This window comes from Ciconia boyciana, chromosome 11, assembly GCF_034638445.1.
Source record: "Ciconia boyciana chromosome 11, ASM3463844v1, whole genome shotgun sequence".
NCBI classification, from domain to species: domain Eukaryota; kingdom Metazoa; phylum Chordata; class Aves; order Ciconiiformes; family Ciconiidae; genus Ciconia; species Ciconia boyciana.
This window is the reverse complement of record NC_132944.1, coordinates 24299458-24322272: the sequence shown is the minus strand read 5'-3', so window position 1 is coordinate 24322272 and position 22815 is coordinate 24299458. Positions and strand designations below refer to the sequence as shown.

Sequence of the window (22815 nt, the reverse complement as noted above, 5' to 3'; positions counted from 1 at the left end):
AAATAGATATTTTTGAAGTTATTTATCTGTAAAGGAAAACGAGACTTCATCTGAAACTTGTAACCTAAAGTGACTCTTTTTAACTTTAGTGGATGATTTAAAATAGCCATCATAATTACTTACTACTTGCCGCTTTCAGCGAATCAGTTAATCCTTACAAGACCTCTGAGACCTTGATGTGTTATCAGTTTACACGCTGGTATAATTGATTTTATACTATAATAAAGTATTATTTATTTATCATGTTTTAAGACAATTTTAATAGGGTAATCATATTGGGAGGGAATGGATAGCCTGGGGAAAGGTCATCTTAATCTGTTTGTGTAGAAAACAGATCAGTTGTTTTTGCAAGGATGCAAGTAACATTTCTGTACTAATTCCATAATTAGAGAGGGACTGATCACAACATTTCAAATCCCAGGTGTTTTCTGAGCCTTGCTGTTGCATAAAGACATGAAAAAAGAGGGGGAAAAAAAGCATTGGAAGTTCCTACAGAGGAGCAAGTAAGAACTTTCAGAGGATAATCAGACATTATTAGGACGGTATCTTACAACAAGAGATGCCAGTTTTCTCAAATTTAAAAGCTTTTTAAAATTCAGAACAGTTTTTATTGAATGAGGCAGTTTGCTTTTATGACCTTTTATACTTGCTCACTAAACATCAGACTAAGATCTTGAATACAAGAGCTTTAATCATATGCTTCAAAACATAAATTCTCCTTACTGGACAACTGTCAGAAGAGACTTTTTTGAGCCCTAGAAACTGATACGCATTCAGGCATCTGCCTCTTCGTTAACACGTGAATACCAGAGTGGAGACTGTTGTCAATGTGTTTTGAAGTAGGAAAGCCTCCCTCAGAGTAGATAACTTTTCTCATTTTGTTTTTTACATATCATGAACATTTCTGCCCTCTCAGAGATGTGTCCTACTTGTCAGAGTATTGAGAAAAGAAACTTTTCCTCTTTTTTTTAAAAAAAAAAAACAACACCTCACTGATGGTAATAGCTATTTTGCTGAAACTGTCATAGATATTCAAATTATTGTTCATTTCTAGCTGTCTGTGCTATTTAATGCTAGGTTTTGCTTTCCCCTTCATTTTCCATGCTATTTGTTACTTTTTCGTTTTCTCTCTGATGCTCTGGCATTTTGCGGTTCAATGCAAATGCCATAAACTTTCCTTGGTTTAGTGTCTTCCAGAGACGTCCAGCTTTGTCTTTAGATGAGCTGTATGGTTGCAGAAACACTGTGAAAATGCTTCTTGCATAGTTAAAAATGATCAGTGTAATCCCAATATTGCTAGAGTGCTGACCCGTTAGTGCAAATTATTCCCGGTTGTGCTCTTACACCTTCCTAGTCCTTATAACTCTGTGAATGTGACTTTTTCATGCGTTCTTGGTAAAAATAATTTCTGTACTATAGAAAAAGTATATCAAACTGAAATTGTGGCTTGTGTTGTTTCATACCATTAAAACAAAATACTTCATTTTAAAATATGATGAAACCAACTGATACATGTTTACTCTTATGTGCCAAGTACTCTCTAAGTTGCAGAGGCAATTTGCATTAGAATGTATCTTTTAAATTAAACAGTAAATATTTATATTTAAATAAATATGCTGTTTACAATGTTAACAAATATTTGAGAAATAATTTAAGCATCACAAGATATCTGTTTACAATAAGATGAATGGAAATGGAAATAGAGAATGTCACTCATCTACCACAGTTTGTACAATACTGCAATTATGCAAGACATGCGCAATACTTTTCAGTATTATATCTAAATTACTGATGTCTTGTCTCGGCAAAGTACCCATTGTAATCAAGGTGCTTGTTTAGTTGAGACATTATGCCAAAATAAGTGGCTAAACTGGAACAGATAGCTTCAAAGTTTCCTTCTTGCCTTGCAGATCCGTTCTCCCCTGCAACCTGCCCCTGTGGTTCTCATTGCATACCACAGTCCTTGCACTTCCCCACAATTTTTCTGTGATACCTTTTGAATGAATTAATTTTTATCGTCATTAACATATGTCTGTGGCAGCCATCCTAAGAGATGATACAGCATACACTTTTGTATTGTGGCTGAGGCTATCTTATGGTGTTTTAAAACAAAGCTCGCCTTTGCTAGTCAGCCTGAATGAACCTGTAAAACAACTTTGTGATCAATCTCCTAACAGCCCCGTAAGTCTCTCTCTGCTATGATTATACCAGTGTGTTAGAGCAGCCCAGGGTTCTGCAGACTATTAGCAATACGATTCTTTGGGATGTCTCAAATATGGTCAGCTTCTTGCTGAGGCAGAATGGTCCAGTGCTTGTTCCCTTGAGCACTACTGGTCAGTTTGTATTGGCTTGCATTGGGAAGCTTCCTTCACAAGGGTAAAATATTAGTATCACATGAAAGCTGAGATTCCTATTTGTCCCCAGTTTTTATGGCCTTGCTCTAAGTCTTTTTCATTATGATACCATGGGGGCTTTCAAAATGGTTGATCAAACATTCAGAATGATGCTGTTAAGGAATGTACAAGCAAGAAACCCCAATGTGTTTACTTGAGCAAATGTAAATGCACAAAAGTAGAGAAGTTCATGTTTAGATCTTGAGATGCATATAATAGATTACATGAATGAGATTTCCTTTGAATGCTTTTTCTCCAGTTCATTGCTCACCATGCAAGTCTATATGCAAGGTTAGTGTAAACTCACCTGTTGGCCAAGTCACGGTAGAGCCTGGCTGTGCTCCCAACCTGGATAATTATTTTGTTATTTATTAGACTAATAACTTTTTGGCATGTTATATTGTGCGCACTCAGAAGTCACCTAGTTAAGGTTACATCAAAGATTGACCTCCATTGACAAGATTAAATTGAAGTCATTTTCTCTTAGAGCTTAGCAGGTAGAGTATTTGTGTTGTCAGCAAACAGGCCTTTATCCTCTTTCCCTTGGGCATTATCTTGAATGCAGTGTCAGAATGCCAGATGGATTTACTGTAATATTTTTTTTCTCCGATTTTTATTTTTAATTTTCCTTGTATCACCTTTCAGCTGTCACACTCAATAATTTCCTTGGAAAGAAAGTGCCCAAAAGAAGCTTCTGTATAACAGTTCTGCTTAAATGCTGATCTTTTTCAGTAGTATTTTTGAACTGTATATATTACCTGATGTTTAATCCTTGGAACTTGCAGGACTGTCTTAAACATGGGGTTTTTGTAGGCTTCTCACTTGCAAAAAAACCCCAACAAACCAAACCCAAAACTCCCTAAATCAAACAGAAAAAAACCCCAGGAAAATATTAATTATCTGTAATACCATAAGGACTATTTTATGCTTTAAAAATTTGCTACAATTTGCTTTAAAAACCCCCACATAAATCATATTATTGTGTATACACTTGTAGAACTGAAAAGAGAAAATACAGACTCAGACCAATAAATCAGTGAATACTAAATCAAGCAAAGAAACAATCAGTCCTGAATACCCTTAATTGTGAAATGAGTGGTTTCATTTATTTAGAATATAGCAGATTTTAATACTTGGCTAGCCTTGCCACTTACAGAACATGATGGAGGAGGATGTCTACTAATTAACTCCTTTGGAAAAGGAAATAACCCACTGAATGAAAGGAAGTAATATTCTTTTAGAGGTGATTTCCATGTATATTCTGACATTCTTATTTGAAATTTGTCCATTTTTCCTACCATTTCCGAAGCATTATAAAGCCCATGGGCAAGGTAAATATACATCCTTGAAATCACTAAGTCTGTATGTGAATTACTGTAGAAATTATTCCATGATACATAACTTAAATTCAGTTAAAGGAGAACAGTATATTTCTATGTATTTTAGTACAGAATCTTTTATCCCCAAACGTATTCACCTTTTGCTTGAAGTGTAATATTTAAATACAATTTTTGTGTTCAAATTTGGAGTTAGGTGTTGTGAATGCTTTCAGTGGTGGTCTTTAATAAGAAAACAAAAAACCAAAACGCCTTTGATTTCTCTGTGACAATCCTGATAAGACTTACGAAGCCAAGAAGCGTCATGAAAGCAACACAGTGGCTTATCTGTAGCACCAGCAGTTGTGGAGGTGATGTCATGTTCAACAGAGAAAAAGGAAAACAAAACCATGTCTTTAAGGACAAGAAAACAAGTGGTTTGGAAACAAGATGAAGCAATCATCCTCACCCTGCTGGAACTTAGCTGTCCAGGGGGTGTGAAGAGGGAGGTGGTTGGCAAGAAAGAAGCATGAAATATATCATTTTGTTTATCACTGTACTCCCAGGGGATGGAATATCAGCCTTTCTTCCAGACTTAGATACTATCTAATACATCATGGAAAAGCTACCCAACTTACTTCTTCCTTGCTTGGAATTGGAGTAGAATTGCATTTTACAACAGTCATTAGTGCATGGCTTAATGTTGGAAGGAATAGTCTATTTCTTACTAAGATGGGAGATACGAGTTGGGCTTTCAAGGCTTCTGCCAACTGTCTCTGGCTTTTGCAGAAAGGGTAAACTGAAAAAGCTGCTGCCACATGTGGGTGGCAGGCATGCAGTGCAGTTAATGATTGTGATAAACCTGGATAACAAGCAGAGATGGAGAAGGGTTCTCCCAAATAGAATGAGATTGGTGTTTCTTGGAAATGATCATGTTTCTTCATCCTTTTGGTTTTGGTATGAGGAGAATAAAATCTATAACAGTGACAATCCCCCAAACGGTATAGAGAAGGGTAGCATCTGTGGGGATGTTGGATAATTCTAGTAACTTTTGGAATTAATTAATTAATGAAACTGCAACTTTAGGCAAATTATATCTCTACTCTTTTCTTTACCTGTGGCTCCTGGAGAGGAAAAAAAAAAAAAAAAAAAAGACTACTGTGTTTTTTTCCAGAACTTTAGGATCCAATAGCTGTGTATATTCATGAGATGTATGCAGCAGATTATTTGGCTCATCTCAGCATAAACCAATTACACTAAAATAACTTCAAGGTCAAATGTTTAATCATGTCAGATTAATTTCTGTTAAATTGATCTTCAAATACTGATGTGTCTCAGTCTTTGTTATATGTGATTAATGGTTTGTGGAACACTGAGTTTGTCTGAATATTTCTGTCATACACAAGAAGGTCCTCAAAATCTAGCTAATATACAGTTACTTCTTTTGTATTCTACTTTCATCTAAAATCCAGCTACGGGTTGGCCATTTTGAAAGCGAAAAGCTAAAAGAGCAGGATATGGAAAGCTGCTTTCCAAGTAAGCCTCCATTTAAGATACTCGTTAAATTATCAAGCCTTTTAATGGAAGCGTAAGATATTAAGATTTTAGCTAATTCTTCTTTAGTAGAACGAGTTGCCTATCACACTGAGAGTGCTTGTGAAGAGCCTTTTAAGTTTTTGTACTTGCTGGTCTGTTTTACCTTTGTAAATGTTATATATGTTTATCCTTGTACAGGTTGTATAGATATATATGATCTATGAATGCATAGATTTATTTCTAAATATTATTTATATTGATTTACTCTCAAATGGATAGTTAGGGCAGAGACTCAAATTAATGAGATTCTTCAAAGACAGTAAACTTTTGTCTCTTTCAATTAAGAAACACATCACAAGTTGTTGCCAAGGGTTAGGGTTATTTAAGAGGTTAAAAAGTAGTCTTTAGTGTTTGTTGCCTTCAAAGCTTGATAGAATTCCTGGTTAAACTAGGTTGTAAAGAAATCAATAATTTTATCTAAATTGCTTTTGCTTATCTGATTATAGTTCTGTACAAAATAGGCCAAATACTCTTCAGGAATCTGTAACAGGCAGACAATAATTTCTTGTTCAAAATAAGCCACTGCTAAGTTTATATGTCCATATTAAAGTATGCATAATTTTACAAAACCTGCTATGATGGGCATTTGTAAAATTCAGCATAAAGCAAGTATTTTTCTTTAGGAAATGTCAGTCAGTACGCACTGGGTAAGCAACAACAGCTGTAGTTAATATTCCTGTGAAGAAAAAACACTTTCAGTTTGTCAAGACCTAAGTTCAGCACTGATAGCAGTTCTTGAACTGATGGAAATAAGCTAAACAGAGAGATCATAATTAAATAATTATCCAGGGAATTATTTAAATCTGGAGAGCTTTGTATTAAAAATAGTGCATACATTGTTTATGTTCACGGTGTTTGTTGGGCTGCCCTCAACATTTTCAGGGCAGCCAGAGATCTGAGGTAATATGGCGTTTTCTTGAGATGTATTGATAAATCTGATTTCAGAAATGTACCTGTACTAGCAGCATAGAGGGAATCTGAGAGGTGATAAAAATATCTTGTTCTTCTATGCTAGATGGAGATAGATGTAAATGTAAGTCAATGGATTGATACATATGTTAAAATATTCAAACCTCATATTTTTATGCTGAATGTGAATTCTGAATACTGAATGTGGGTTTCTGTTGCAGTATGAGTACTTCAATGCTGTTCTCATTAATGAACGAGATGAAGAAGGAAACTATCTGGAGCTGGGGAAGGAGTTCATTCTAGTGCCAAATGACCACTTCAATAACTTGCCTGTGAACATCAGTCTCAGTGATGTCCAAGTACCAACCAATATGTACAATAAGGGTAAGACAAGGAACTTCCTTGCTTTTAAAATGAAGCTGTTGATTACCTATATATTGTGTGTGTTTTCCAGTTTGCAATTAAACTGAAATTTCAGCGGAAGAATGCTTAAAGTATGACAGTTTTGTAATATCTTTTGTTCTGTGGCAATTTAGCAATTTAGTATTGTCAATGATTTGCAGATTAGACTTGCATGAATTCTACCATAGAATATGGCAGAATATGTTTATTCTTATGAATTATTTTCTGGAATGTCCAAATCACTTGACCAGATCTTACGTTGTCACTTACAAGTTACAGTCTGTCTTTGCTGAGAGCTAGAAGTGTCTTTGAAAGATACAAGGTAGATGGGAGGGGAATATTTTATTAGATTTATGCTCTCAAGCTCCTGGGAATAATTCTAGCTGTATATGACTGTTTACACAGCTGCTGTGAGTTTTCAGATAATATTTAGGAGGAGTAAACTACATTAAAATTTCTACTCCCCTGACTATTTGTCATAGGTGCTGGATAGCACATAGCACTAACAAATAGCTGCATTAGACATTAGGAGTGATGGACTTGGGTCTAAGCATTGGGAATGCAAACTGAACTCAGGTACACGCTTACTCATTTTCCTTTTGCCACTTCCCTTTGATCAGACAGCAGAATTTTGTAATTTTACTCTGCTTATGCAGCACCCATCTATTTATTTTTCTCAAGCCAGTAACAAAAGAAAAATTAAGAAGGAAAGCGCCAAAGTTTCCGAACAGTGTCTACAGTATATTTGACATTGCTCTGTAGAGAGCTGCCTAATCTCATTATCTGGTTCCTCTTCCTTGTTTTAACTATACTAAAAGACAGCCAAAAATACATTAAATGCTTTCCTCGTAATACATTCCAGGCTAGCAATTGTGGTAATTAATGCACGGATATTGTGTAATCACAAATGGAAGGAGAATTAGTTCGGATGGGTTGGGCTGGTAAGAGAAGCAGTTGATGTGACAGCTTCTCTTCAAAGTTATGATTCAGACTTGAGAATCTTGAGAAGCCAAAAATGATACAGTAATGTCTTAAATTAGGGATTACAAAATAACAAAGCTTCCTAGAGAGTATTTGAAAGGTTGTGAAATTATTAATATGGGATACTTTGAAAAGATTTGGAAAATGCTTAAAGCTTCTAAAGCTACCAAACCATTTTTTTTTTTGTGCAAGTACTAATATTTATTTAACTGAGCCTGTCTGTGAATTAATTCATTGCAGAATTGCTAAGGAGGAAAAAAAAAAAGGAAAAAAAATATGGTTGCAAAGGGATATAGAGGTCAGGCAGTCGTGTTTTTCTGGAGAAGCAAACTGACCTGAGTAGTTAGTGAGAGCAGCAGAACTAAAGGACCTTCAGTTACATGATACATAGTACTGCTATGTATAGAATACGTTTTTATATGCTGATTAATTACAGTTAAAGGCCAAAGTGAAAGGGCTTGTTGCGTCTTGTTTTGGCCTCTAATACAGGGATTGCCTGTAGAGATGGGGAAGATAGAGCTCTGTGATGACTCCTGTTTCCACTTTGTCTAACTCAAACCAGCCAAAACATCACTTTATGCAGCTGCAGAAAAACATTTTTTTATCATTTAATTGTATTCCAGCTGCTGAAATCTGGTTTGTTGCTGACATTTTCTTTACACATGGACGTGATAGTCTCAGCTTGGAGACTGACAATGTCTGGAAGCATTACTCTTACCAAGAAGAGGCCTGTATACTTATATTTTTTTGTTGCCCATTTCTTCAGCTCTGTAATGTGGGGGGGTGATAACAAGTTAATTAAATCCCAGCCTGAGGGTACAGGCAGTAGATATTGATAGGTTTACAACCAAGTGTCTGCACACCACCATTTCTCTAGAAACTGCCTGTTGTTCGTTTCCAGGTTATGTTTTATTTTATTGAATTACTAGGCAAAACCACAGCCCAAACTCACAGTTGAAAACAGACAAGTGTGATCATTGAATATTTAAACACAGGACTCTCAAGTCAGCATAGAAAAATGAACTTTTTATTTGTAAGCTAATGCTAAGGTTTTTCCTTCATTTTGGGTTTTTTAGTTGTAGAGATATTGATAATTTGCAATGGGTTCAGAGGAGAGTCACAGGACTCATCAAAGGGTTGGAAAATGTACCTTAGATTGAAGGACTCCAGGAGCTCAGTCCATTTAGAATCATAGAATAGAATAGAATCATAGAATCATTTAGGAAAAGACCTTTAAGATCATCAAGTCCAACCGTTAACCTAACACTGCCAAGTCCACCACTACACCATGTCCCTAAGCACCTCATCTACACATCTTTTAAATACCTTCAGGGATGGTGACTCAACCACTTCCCTGGGCAGCCTGTTCCAATGCTTGACAACCCTTTCAGTGAAGAAATTCTTCCTAGTATCCAGTCTAAACCTCCCCTGGTGCAACCTGAGGCCATTTCCTCTTGTCCTGTGGCTTATTACTTGGGGAAGAGACTGACCCCCACCTCGCTACAACCTCCTTTCAGGTTGTTGTAGAGAGCGAGGAGGTCTCCCCTCAGCCTCCTTTTCTCCAGGCTGTCGTGGTTTAGCCCCAGCCGGCAACTAAGCACCACGCAGCCGCTCGCTCACTCCGCCCCAGTGGGATGGGGGAGAGAATCAGAAGAGTAAAAGTGAGAAAACTCCTGGGCTGAGATAAAGACAGTTTCATAGGGAAAGCAAAAGCCGCGCACGCAAGCAAAGCAAAGCAAAGCAAGGCATTCCTTCACTCCTTCCCATGGGCAGGCAGGTGCTCAGCCATCTCCAGGACAGCAGGGCTCCATCTCATGTAACGGTGACTTGGGAAGACAAACGCCATCGCTCCCAATGTCCCCCCTTCCTCCTTCTTCCCCAGCTTTATATGCTGAGCATGATGCCATACAGTATGGAATAGCCCTTGGTCAGCTTGGATCAACTGTCCTGGCTGTGCCCCTCCCAGCTTCTTCTGCTCCTGGCAGAGCATGGGAAGCTGAAGAGTCCTTGACTGGTGCAGCAACAACTAAAACATCTCTGTATTATCAACACTGTGTTCAGCACAAATCCAAAACATAGCCCCATACCAGCCACTATAAAGAAAATTAACCCCCACCTCAGCTGAAACCAGGACACAGGCTAAACAACCCCAGGTCCCTCAGCCACTCCTCATCAGACTTGTGCTCTAGACCCTTAGCTTAAAGGAGCTTTAGCTTAAAGGAGATGATTAAAGGATTAATTAGTTGATCTCTAGTTAATTACTAATACTAGGTTCTATAATCTGGTTGCCAAAGGTTTAAAAAGATCCAATGGCTGAAATTGGGTTCCATTATTTTGCAAATTGCACAAATGTGGGCTCAGTTAAGGCATGGGGGAGTGGTGTTTGTGGTGGTTTGGGGGTCTTTTTTGTTTGGTTGGTTGGTTTTGTTTTTTTTTTTAAATGAAGATACTCAGTGGGCTATTACAAGAGTGTCGTCCTATGTCTGTCCCCCCAAGCCCTTAATCAAGACCAGCTTCTTTTCTGTTCGTTTTTGAAATAATACATAGTCTAGAATTAGTTTGGGGAAAAACTTTGGCCTGGTCAGCTTGCATGATCATAGTGATCCCTCCCAGCTGTAGAATCGCTAAAGTGAATGTTCACAGTCCCTAACTAGGCTCTAAATGAGATTGGCTTAAAAATCATGGGACATAAATACATTGCTATGCTTTATATATCTTCTGTCTCTTTCAGCCTCTGCATAGAAAAGCTTAAAAATATTGATGGTAATAACAGGACTAAATAATTCCCATTCTAAGGAAACCATCAAGTTTAGAATCTGAAAATAAAAAGAAAAAGCAAACTTCATGACATTTATGATGAAATCAAGCAAGCTGAAATACCATAAATATCAAAACTATGATATTAACATTTAACATGGAACCTTTTGAAAAGGAAAACGAGAGCCAATAGAAAAGGCTGCCAGCTTGATTTGTAAGCATACACGTAACTCTAGTGCCATCTTTGAGTACCGATTGCGTGCAGCTAATATAAACGTAGAAGGAAAAGTAAACTAGTGAATTTAATAAAGAATCACAGTTTTGCATTTAGAGTACTCTTGATTATCATTGTAAAATATAAAGAGCTGGTCTTGTTATCGATGTACTCTTATACTTTCCATTTCCCTCTTCTGCACACCCTCATCCTCCGGTTTCTCCATATCTTACAGTGCACATCAACTAATGTTAAAAATAGAAAAGTTACTGATCTTTGGAATATAAAGCCTATGGGGCTTGGAAAACACTATTTTGGCATTCCTATCATGTTCATATACTGAAGGAATTCAGAAAAAAAGAAGAGGGGTGATTGTGCTTTACAGATGTGTGCTTATCTGTCTGTCAATACGGAGACCTCTCAGCTCTCGGCTGTTTCACAGCAAGGCTGGCGGTCCATTTAAACTGCAGAACATTCTGATGGAATTGGCCTCCTTCATTTTTCCTGAAAATGACTGCTTATGATAATGTTTTGCTTTTGAAATGTTTAAGCACACATTGGGATTCTGAATCTGTTAGTGCATTCTATGTCTTCTCTTTAAGCACAAAGTGTATTCATTGCCTATGGCCACAGGATTTGCAAGGCAGTATCCTTTTAAACAGTGAGTAAATAATTAAGATTAAGTAAGAAATTCTGTGATAACTCTCTTAGCAAGCGGTAGCTCTTTCTTCCATCCACAAATTTGGTAACTGGCAATTATCAACTGTGTACAGATTTCTGACAGGAAGTAGGGAAAAGGGTTCTTAGTGAATTAATCATATAGGTATATTCATAGATGACAAAGGAGGGGAGGAAGAAAGTTACTTTTCTCGTATTAGAAGGAAAGTTTAGTTTTGGAAAGTACAGAATCAATCTGAATCCAGTTTGGACAATGCAGTACCAAGGCAGAAGTCCAGGTGTGAGAACAAGTGTGTATAAGGCACTGTCTAATTCAGCTGCTGTTGTTTTTTTTAATAAAGTTTATTTACATGGGTTATATATCAGCACCAAAGTGAGTTTTCATATCTCTTATTTTTCATCTCTCTCCTAGTATTTTAGAATGTAAGTGATTTGGGACACACTACTGTCTCAGACATATCTTGCATATATACTTCCATAGGTATACCTTCCAAAGATACTCAGGTATACCTTTCTATGTATCCGTTGGGATATTTTAAACAGCTGTTGTGGAAGAGATTAATAATAATGAAAAATGATTAATGATTTAAAGTTTACATAGGTTTAACATTTGCTTTATTACTTTCTGAGATACTAGTAGTATATTTAGAAGAACCTAGGAATGGGACATATAATTAAAAAGTAGGCAGCTGGAACGTGGGCTAGTCTTTCTGGCAACCATCCATGGAGAACATGGTTTCTGGCAATAGGACTGCCACTGGGAAAAAGTAGGATTCTGTAATGGATTTATGTACACGAGATGATAAAAGAAGGCTTCAGAACACTCAAATCTGATCTTGCAGATGTTGACAGCATATAAAAGTAAAAGAAAAATAGAGTAGCATTTTACCTTTTGTTAGTATGAGAATGTAGGTAGTCTTAACTTCTTAAAATCCTACTTTATTTGCCCAAAGTATGTGCTGTATCTGAGCTGAAGAACCTATTCCAGTTTTATTTTTCCAAGTCTATGTCACCTCATATTTACCTATAGTTGTGGACAGTAATGACATGTTTTCTGCTATTGAGTTTACACTCAGCATTTTTTCAAGTTACTGGAAGAGACTTATGAATACTTGGTTAAATGTGGATTTCAGAGGAATGTAGATGAAAACCAAAGCCAGGGTGAGGGTGAATGTGTCTTGGTGCCATGCACTCAGACAATTCTAAAATGTGGCACCTGTTGAAAAGTGAAGAATAGCATAGTACAGTACCAGAAGTGACACAGAGCAGGATCTCATCTGCTTATGTTAGTGTTGCATAAAATCTAGGAAATTCAAGAGGATGTTGCTAAATACATTATCTCGGTATCAACTGAAAACAACTCCTGTTTTTCAGCTTTTGCAGTCAGTGTTTGTTTATATGATATGGTAAACTTTACATCTGTAGTTTGTAGAAAGGGGAAGAGCCCAGGTTCTCTTCTTCTCAATACTTCAGAAATTTCTAGACGCAAGCACTTCTCCTTGCCTTTTAAACTGTCTATTGTACCTTTCTGTTTGTCCCTTAGGTCCTCAGAATTGTGGGCTTTTGTATTTTGCAGATTTTACTCTCTCATTCACCTAGTGTTGCTAGTTGTTAAAAAGAGACTTATTCACTAACTAACATAATTGACTAACTAATTTAGCTGGTACTAAATTCTCCTTTATCAAGTACTGGTGCAAACTGGGGGGGCTGGACTCCTTGAAGTCAATGACGTTATTGTTGCGAAATCAGTATTAGACTGCAGTTGTCTCATCCATCCCTCGGAATGCAAACAGGGAGCTACTTAGATACATCACAGCAGGCACCTGCCCATCTGGAAGACTTTTTAATCCTTTTCAATTTCTGGGGAACTACTCCAGTGTTTCTTGAACATTTCTGGGAGTTGAACATTTCCAGAATAACTGTAAAGTGTAAGAATTTGTAGTGATTTATAAGGACAGTTGATGCACTATATGTTTTCTCAAAAAGTGTCAAGTCTTTTGTTTAACTACCTTTTATTGTTACCAAAACATTAAGTAGTTAGAATTTTGGATTTTAAGAAGTTCGGTGTCTACAGCCTCTGGTTGGGAATCAAGGGTAGAGAGTAAGATTCTTAGGTCCATACCTCTATAATTTGATTGCCTTGAATAATTTTTTTTTTTGCATGGGTAAACACCATCTCACTCAGACCTCTAGATACAAATGAATACAATGAAAAGTGAAGTGATGCAGGCCTTTTACAGTAGAAACAGAATAACAAAACTAAATGTGTTCTAATCACAGCTGGATACAAAAACCCACTGTCTTTACTGAATCTTTGTTTAGAGTAAATGTGCTCAGTGTAATAATTTCTTCACTGTAAGAAATTTAGGTTTAAGAGAGACTTCTGTGCCTGAGAGCTTTTTCTAGTATAAAAATATTATTTATTTCTAAAAACCTTATGTCTCATAAAATCTTCACTGTAGCTCTGCCTCCAGATTTGGTCTGGACTAAAATATTACACACACAATGAAAAACCTTTCTAGATGTTCTTAAAAAATAAAAATGCCTTTTGGAATGAGGTCAGTTTTGCTTTCCTAGTTGGGTATCTGCTACCTCCCTTTTCTTTCTTTGTCTTCCCAAGCCGACACAAAGAATTAATGTGGTTATTTGGGCCTAGTTTTGTACTAACTCTTAGGTGAACTTGCATAGTTTTATCCTCGCACCGACTATTTCATTTGTTCCCATTTAGGCTTGTACTAACACTTTGACAACTGCACATTGTATTCCTTTTTGCATGACATTTTTTTCCCCCTGCTTACCAAAAAACACTTTCTCCTACTTTCAACCGTGAACTTAAATCTCCATTTTCTGTATGAGCTAGTTCTTGCTTGATCTCCTCTGTGATCTCCTTATGATTATGACAAGGCTTTCTGTAAGTTTTTTGGAGATGAATTACCTGTAAAGAAGTTGTGAAGTATCTCAAGGCACAGTTGGATGTATGATGTCAGCTGCAGGTTTTTGGGGGATAAGAAATTACTGCTCTCTGCCACTTGTGCTTGCTGGGTATTACTGTCCCATTCAAACCAGCTGTCGTAAGCTGTTCTGTAAGCTCTTCCTGAAACGGGTTTGGTAAAAGGAATCAGATCACCATTTTTTCCTAGCAGAGTGTTTGAAAATAGAATCATTTTGACAGAACTAGGGTGGGGGTGACTGTATGGGAATTTATCTACCAGCTCTGGACAGTAGTCTCTGGGAGATGGTGGAGGAGGTAGACGTGCCAATAGAGCTAGATTGGGGAAAGAGGATAATCTCTTTACTGGGATGAGATCAGATGCAGCTTGAGCAAAATGTCTGATTTTTGCCTTAAAAAAAAAAAGAGACAGAGAAGAAAAATAATTTATCTTGGCAATAGAAAGGAACTAGGCTTACATAAGTTGATTTAAACTAATGGGAGTTTTTTCCTTTGTTGTCATTTCTAGTTTACTATATATAAAATCTTGGTTTACTTGCTGAGTTTTATAATGGAGGAATATTTCCTAGAGGATAAACGTTCATCCTATTAACACAGCTGTCAGTGGAATTAAATGCCTTCTACAGCTTTGCAAGACTTAGTTATCCATTGAGTTTTTTGTATTTATTAAGAGTCATTGAGGAAAGAGTCCAAACTTACTACCAGATAAACAACAGATTTTCGAATTCTAAATGCTCTTAATCATTTTAAATGTATTTTTGTTTTCATCACTAGTCAATGTCAGAGGAAAAGACATATAGGCACATCTATGCTACATGGTGGAGAGTTGTGCAGTCTGTTCTTACCCCAAAGGATGTTGACATATATGCATGATTCACTGGAGTATTGTATGGAAATACTATGGATGCAAGATAGTTTTGTGACCATTGTTCTGCAACTCAGTTGTCAAGTCCTGGATCAGAAGAATTTTAATTTATTAAGGTGCAGCACAAGGTTAATGTCTCTATTTTGCTTCCCATCCAGCGATAGCTAGATTGCAGCTCTGCACTGTCTTCCATTTATACAGCATACAACACAGAGCTTTTGAGAGACGGGATATTTTTGTACGCCAGTATTTTAGTGCTTGCTTGTTTTCCCATAGTTTGTTTCCAGTGGGATTCCATTGTATAGCCTGAAGCACAGTTCCTCACTTTAACCTCTGTGACTATTCGAGAGCTTTAGATCTGGCTCAGCAATCTGGTGCTCTTCAGCACAGCACCAAGTGCATACCACCTCCCCACAAACAGTTATGTTCCATTGATTTTCATCGTCTTAAAATTTAGTGCTTGCTGAACTACTGTACTCTGTGTGGGGAGATTGAAGCCTATGCTTCAAAGTTCTATGAAACTGGCATCTACATCTTTTAGCTTGGGCTTTTTGCGCTTTACTCCTAGTAAAGTTCTGGGGTGAATATAGCATAAATACTTAAATGTCAGTCATTCTAGGTGCACACAAGCAGAAGCACCATGCTGGTACAAATGAATAGGCTTGTTCTGAACAGACTCAGTTTTGGAAATTTTTCTTCCTAGTTTGATTTACAATGATGTCTGTTCACGTTAGTTTAAAAAGGGAAATGTCTACTCTCGGCTTGGAAGGATTCTTAGACTTTGTGAAAAGAATTGATTGCTCTTTGAAGTGCCCAAGGTGAAATGTTGATTGGTATGTGGCAAAGCAGGATGTAGTGGGTAATGCACAAAAGGAGCATATTAACATCACTACCTACAGTAAAGTCTACAATAATAACTGTCTTCCATAAATGGCTTTCTGGTTCAGGAAGGCATTTTGAAGCACCTTCCTGCTTTCCTACTTGTTGCTCATCTGAATTAAAATACCAGTGTCTGGGCATGTGCAGATAGTTATGCAAATGCATTTTCCCTTTTTAGAAACTTGATATCAATAACCGCTCCATCTAAAAGGTGATGGACTCTGCTTCAGGGAGGAAGTATGCTCTGTGCAGGGAGAAGAAAATATATGAGAATCAATTACCAATTTTAATAATGATATGTCAAAATAAAGCATAAAATTTCCTCAAAAGTGTTGGGTCTGGAAAGTTACTCTCCAGCTTTCATTTATAATGGAGAATGGGACTTACACTATTGAACCGTGTTTCAACTTTTTCATTATATGAGTACATTTTAAATTAAGGAAGTTACATGAACTTTTAGCACAGTGCTTTCGCTGATTTCTTTTTAATGTTGACATTATTTATACCAAATAATTTTCTCTTAGCATTTTCCTACAACTTTGACATTTCATAATGTCTACCAGTATAAAAGACTGAATTTTCCCATCCTTTGTTACTTCAAGCAAGTTATATTTCATAGTACTGCCACGTGATTTGGAAATACTTTTTGGGGTCACAGTCATGTTTTTGTGAATTTTGTAATTGACTAAGTCTTCGTTCCCTACTATAATGTATTTGAGAGGGACAATATAGTTTAAATCAAATGATCATAACTGACTTTTAAAAATCTCTCCTTAATAACAGTTCCCTCTTTCCTACCCCTGACATTAGACTGCGATATGTGCATTCTGCTAGTTGCTGTTCTGGCACTAGGAAGGATTTTTTTCTTATTGTCGGATTGGCTGGTCTTTGGCAAATACCTATCAGCAGGCCAGAGACTGGTTAGCTTATAAAATCTCTGCTATCATAAATTGGCAGGTGCCTTAATAAATTACTTTTACATTTTTACTTCATCAGGCCTGGTCCTCTGTTAAATTATGAAATACAGGTATGTTACGGGGAAGATCTTTTTTAAGGAAGCTGGAGAATAGTGTGGGCACGGGCAGGTGAAAAATTAATTTCTCCAAATCCTTTTTGTTTGAGATGTTAAAAAAAAGATAAAAAAATAAAAATATGACATTGGATTGCAGATTGTCAGATATCTATCGAGGTATATTTAGATAATGAAGTAGTAGCCTTAGTGCAAGATGTTGCTGTGTCTTTACTCACAGAGCAGAAGAACCAACGTAGAAAATAAAATTTGATGATCAGTGTTATACAGTCCAAGACTTAATCTGCAGCTTCGACAAATAAAAGCAATAATATAAATTTTAACTTAGAGAAGCCTGTCTGACCGTCTTCCGTCTGTTCTTTCCATCCCCATACTGTGGTATCGCTGCTGGTCTGGTGTTTTTGAAGTACAGGAAGGGATTTTATCAGTGCTTCCCATAACTGCAGAGTTTTTCTGTGATGGATCCTGAAGTCCATGAATATTTTCAAGCATTTCTGTCAAAAGGAGATATGTTTTATGTCAACTCAACTATCAAACATAAGGCACACAATATGTTGCTGAGAGTCTCAAGCTGTCTCATCAGCATTTTTTAAAAATGGTACATGAATGTAAAATACAATTAAAAGTTCAATAATATGTAAAAAGATAAAGTGGTCTTAATTAATAATAGTCGAAATTCATTTGTCCTTAAATTAATACCACACTGAGACTAATTCCACGCCATTGTATTTGAAAGACATTCAAGTATTAGCAACCATTTTGACTCTGTAACAGTGATCGCTCTGATCACTGTAAATACGGATTTTTAAAAGAAGTGATTAAAAAGTATCTTACAAGTCTTGAAGTATATTTGGACTTCACTCATTTCAGAGACAAGGTGACTATAAATATCCTATATTTTACTACAGATTTCAATTCATTTTTTATTATTGCTCTCGTATTCACAACTCAGTTGCTTTCCATGTGGAGAGCCCATATTTAGCATTCTTCCATGACTTAGTATATTTGATTTGGTCTTTTTTTACAAGCTTGTGATACTCTTCAGCAGAAATAGGCTTTATCTCTTTCTCTTATACCTTTGCTCATGACACGATTATTTGTAACACGTGTACTGTCTTTTGTGCCTCTCTTAGTCTTGCTTGTCACCTGTCATTTACTGGCCGTGGAAAGTATAGATTTTATCATGTGGCTTAAACCTTTGTTTAAAAGCTTTGTGTTACGATTGTTATTATTGCTATGGAAAGTTGGCAATCAATTATTTGTGTGTTCTCATTATTTTCTGGGTTGTAGATCACAGAATCATAGAATGGTTTGGGTTGGAAGAGACCTTTCAAGGTCATCTAGTCTAACCCCCCTGCCATGAGCAGGGACATCTTCAAGTAGGTCAGGTTGCTCAGAGCCCCGTCCAACCCGACCTTGGATGTTTCCAGGGATGGGGCATCGACCACCTCTCTGGGCAACCTCTGCCAGTGTTTCACCACCCTCAGTGTAAAAAATGTCTTCCTTATGTCTAGTCTGAATCTACCCTCTTTTAGTTTAAAACCTTTACCCCTTGTCCTATCGCAAGATGTTTTCTTTCTTTTCTCGCAGTTGTTTCCTTCCTTCCTATCTTTCTATCTTCATAGTCACTAATACTTTAAGAAATTATTTACAAACACTATGAATGCAATACAGCATTGAATAATTCTGTACTCAGTGTCTTTCGTAACAAAAGCATCAGGTCTAGTCTGTGCTTTTCTGCTTACCATGTTTACTTCTTGAATGCTGGAAGCATTGCAAAAGTAGATCTTAGACTTAGACTTCACAAATTATCTTTAAGTTTTGCTTGACCAATTTAGAGACTGGTAAAGAATATCACCTGTGTCAAATGGCATATCCATTGCATGATTTCCACTGCATGTTAAAGATGAGTTTATGCACTACAAGTCAATAAATGCAACTCTAATCAAAAGTTGTGCTTGCATACGAAAAAAAATCTGCTGCATGTAATAGAGCCTTCTTTAAAAGATATTGAAATGTGATGAACCACAACCATTTTTTGATTATGTGAGGTTTTTTCAATTTGATACTTAAAAAGAGCCATGAATATCATTCAGTCATACTTTCCTATCAGTGCCTTCCAAGTGGCTGTCAAAATCGAGATTACCTATTTTCTAGAATATTAGAACCAAAAAAATTCATTTCTCAAGTGATGCAGAAAGATTATAATCTGCAGCTAGCAGATATGTAAAACCCTTTTCCTGCAAGGTGTGAAATTAAGAAATAAAATCTTGTCTGTCACTGTCGTATATGATTTTATGGACTATGCTTCTGAAATTTCAACATCCTGGAGTTGTTATTTAAATAGTCATGGCTACATATTATCCTGGACCACTATATTTATATTTTGAAATCCTTCCCCTGACTTGTTTTTCTTCATATTTTAAGATCTCTAGGACAGTGTTTGCACTGTCTTCCTAACTTTGGTCATTGTTTAATTTAAAAGGAACTTTCTTAGTCTAACTGATTTAGTCAAGGTTTCAGAGAATTTCCTATCTTCCCATATTTCTTTGTTTTAACTCTAACTGGCTATTAGACAAAGATGCACAGACTTCTCCACTTGTTCCATCTGGTTTTGCTCAAATTCCGCCTCAGATCCGATTCCCAGAGTCTACTCAGGCTGCTGCTTTGTTCTTGCAAAGGGCTTTAGCTTCACAGTTGTTTTTTTTTTTCTTTTTCAATTCTCTCTCTTTAACAGCAAGCCTTTTGGAAATGTTGGCATCACCACACAAGATGTGTACTGTGCTTTATCTTTCTTGTATCCTAGTCTGCCTGTCTCTGGCTGTGGATCTAATCTGTATGTTTCTAATACATCCACATCACCATGGCAACCAGATGTCCGATACAGGCTGCACGGTAACATTAAGTTTTTCCTCTCAAAAGCCCTCCTCTCTGCCACTCCTTATTCAGCGGCTGTTGCTTAGTTACTTGGGGTTGGGCTTTGCCTTTTGACAAATGTGAGCCAGTGAAGGCTTGTTAATGCACACTATCTCGGGTATAATATTAAGAGGCTTTTTGACCTGAGACACCTCTGTTAATCATGATGCCTCCCCTACTTCCTTGTTGCTTCCAGGGGCAAGAAAGTGACAATAATTTACCATTGGCCTATAATAGTAGAAAAGTACTTTGTCTCCTCTTTTGTCTTTCCTTTTTCTGTATTATTGTCTCTGATGAGTATTAACTTCTCTGGTGACTGATTAGAAGCTGTGGAGCCACCGTTTTGGGTCCCATTGTGAAGGGTTGGAAGCAGCAGCTGTTTAATGCTGTTATTCCTGTCCACTTGGACCTGGGTACTAGGTAACCCATACAGGAATGTATAAAGGCCTATCCACAGTACACATTGGAGCTCAACTGAGAGCATTAAAAGGCTACTGCAGAGTGCAGAATTGTGGTTAATGAATCCTGCTACAAGGCTCCTCATGAGCTCACGCTTGCTGCCATGCTAGCTCAGCTCTGTGACTTCCAGCACTGGAATCGGCATCTCAGTATGGTCCTGCACTGCACTGACCTGCATATATGCGTAAGCGGGCTCAGTGTGAACACAAGGAGGTCTGTTGCCTCAAGTTCCATGAGCATAAGTTCACACTGGGTCCCACTGACTACCTCTGTAGAAAATGTCTCAGGTTTGTATGTTCAAACTGAATTTTGTCTGCACTTGCTGCAACTCACCTTTTCTCTTTGAGGGATGCTATATTGGAATGGCCAGTGAGAGAAACGGCATGTGAACCCGTTGAACTGTAGGGGAAGAGCGTGGACTACAAAGACAACCTTTTCAAGAATAAAGTAAATGAAACACAAAAGCAAAAGTATCACTAGACTGACAATACGAATAAGAAGCAAGGCAATGGCAACCTTTCTTTGAATCAGAGTGAACTTCCTGAACTTGAAGAGAGTACATTTTAATCTACAGTTAACTGAGACTTTTAAACTAGTTTTAACCCAAGCACTATTACTCTGATTTGGAGGCATGTTGTGTTTGGGGTGCTTACTTGAATAGAAGCCCAATTAAGTTATTTCGGCTTCATTTTTATTTATCCTGGGGATTACCTGCTTTACCCAAGCATTCCTTAAGGTGAAGCAAGTTCCCTTCTCACCTGTTTACAATTAGCATCACTGAATGAAAAAGAAACTTTAAGCATGTCAGCACTGAAATTATGGAATCTGTCCCCAGACAGTCACAACTGCAGAACCAGTAAGGAGACAGTTAAACATGTTGGACTAGCTTAATCAGTGTTGCCGCATCCTGCTCCATTTGGCTTTTAAAGATGTGTTGGTATCATGTTGCTTGTTTGAAAGGTCAGTCTGGAATGCAATGGTGAAAAGTTTTTACATGAAATATACGTTATATAGCAAGATTAAAAGGGAATTGTATGAACTATCCTTTTTTAAATTTAAGAAAAGTTTGAAATTCACTTTCTGCAAAAATAATTTATAAACATAATTCCTCCTTTTTGTGAGACTGAAGTGGTTTTTTGTTGCCTTGTGGATCAGTTTCCTACCTGGAGAAGAAGTTAGTGCCCAAAGGCAGGCATTATTTATTTAATGTGTGTGTCTGCAAAAAGATTCATGATTCTTTTTCCTTCAGCAGCAACAGGAATAAATTCCACCCATGCAGGTTTAAGAAACATCAATTAGGGCATCATTATCCTGTCCCAAAAGCAGTTGACTTTGTCTTGCACCAAGTGCAAAGAAATTTAGTTGCTTTAAACATACAAGGTGTCCTCCTCCTTTCCTTTATTGGCTGCATTTTGAGTCTGGAAAAACATTGTTTTTGAGGTTTTCTTGGTGCTCTCTTCCCTTTTTGTGTAATCACTGTGTATCAGAAAACCCCAAACCAACAACAAACAAAAATCCCACTGTACATCTATTGTCTACAGCTATATACAGGGTGTGTGTGTGTAAATATATATATATTATACACTGAACATGTTATTGGTGTTATATGCCTAATTATTCTTCGAGAGCAGTTATTTCCACTTTCTGTCTGTCTGTGGAGAATTTCTTGGAGGCTTTTGCTCATCATTAGCCTCTGGTGTGCAAACTGTTTCCCTCTTTTCCCATAGTAGTGTACCTTTAAAAAATAATGAAAATTAATTATAATTGGTTTGTTCTCTTTTAAAGTGCTAACTTTCCTTACTTGTGTTTATTTAATTATTTTAATGAGAAAAAGCAATCAAGGAATCAGGGTATGTTCTGTTATTGACTTAAAATAACAAACAGGGGAAAGTACTCAGGGTATCTTTTAGTGTGGAATATATTAATGAAAATATCTCATTATTTAATACAAGATTATTTTTAATGGACTGAGTTTATATGCTAGGAATGCATTGGGGATTTTTATTTGTTTTTCAGTTTATTTTTCTTTATTTAAAGACTTTTCAAGATTTTATTTTCTCCATGAACTATGTTGGAAAAGCATTCTTAATCTGTAAACTTAGCAGTAATCAACATAATAGTTCTGGGTTTCTAAAAACCTTTAGAATTGAATATGCAAAAACATTTGATTAAATAGTTGTATGGCTAATGTAAAAATTGTAGCTTTTGTTTAGTATGGAGTGGGGAAGACTTACATTTGACAAAGAATTGTAGAAGTTTATCTAAAGATTTTATTCATTTTGTCTGCTATTTTAGAATACAGTAATAATTTGTCTCTCCATCCTGCTACATAACACAGACCCTTCTTTGATTTTTCTTGGATCTGTGTTGTGTGAAGAGGAGAAAAGAAGGGTTGCTCTTCTGGTCAAGTATTAGTATGCTTGGCTAGAATATAAACTGTTTCAAAATATTGTTTGGCTACAAACTTACA

General features: G+C 36.8%; 1 protein-coding gene across 1 annotated transcript in view; it reads left to right on the top strand.

Annotated features, from left to right (window-relative positions):
• The window catches only part of CACNA2D3 (calcium voltage-gated channel auxiliary subunit alpha2delta 3), a 478745-nt gene that overhangs the window by 179262 nt on the left and 276668 nt on the right, over nt 1–22815 (top strand). Inside the window, exon 5 of the mRNA XM_072876518.1 lies at nt 6436–6598. Coding sequence (XP_072732619.1) covers nt 6436–6598 — 163 coding nt within the window. The remainder of the gene's footprint in view (nt 1–6435; nt 6599–22815) is intronic.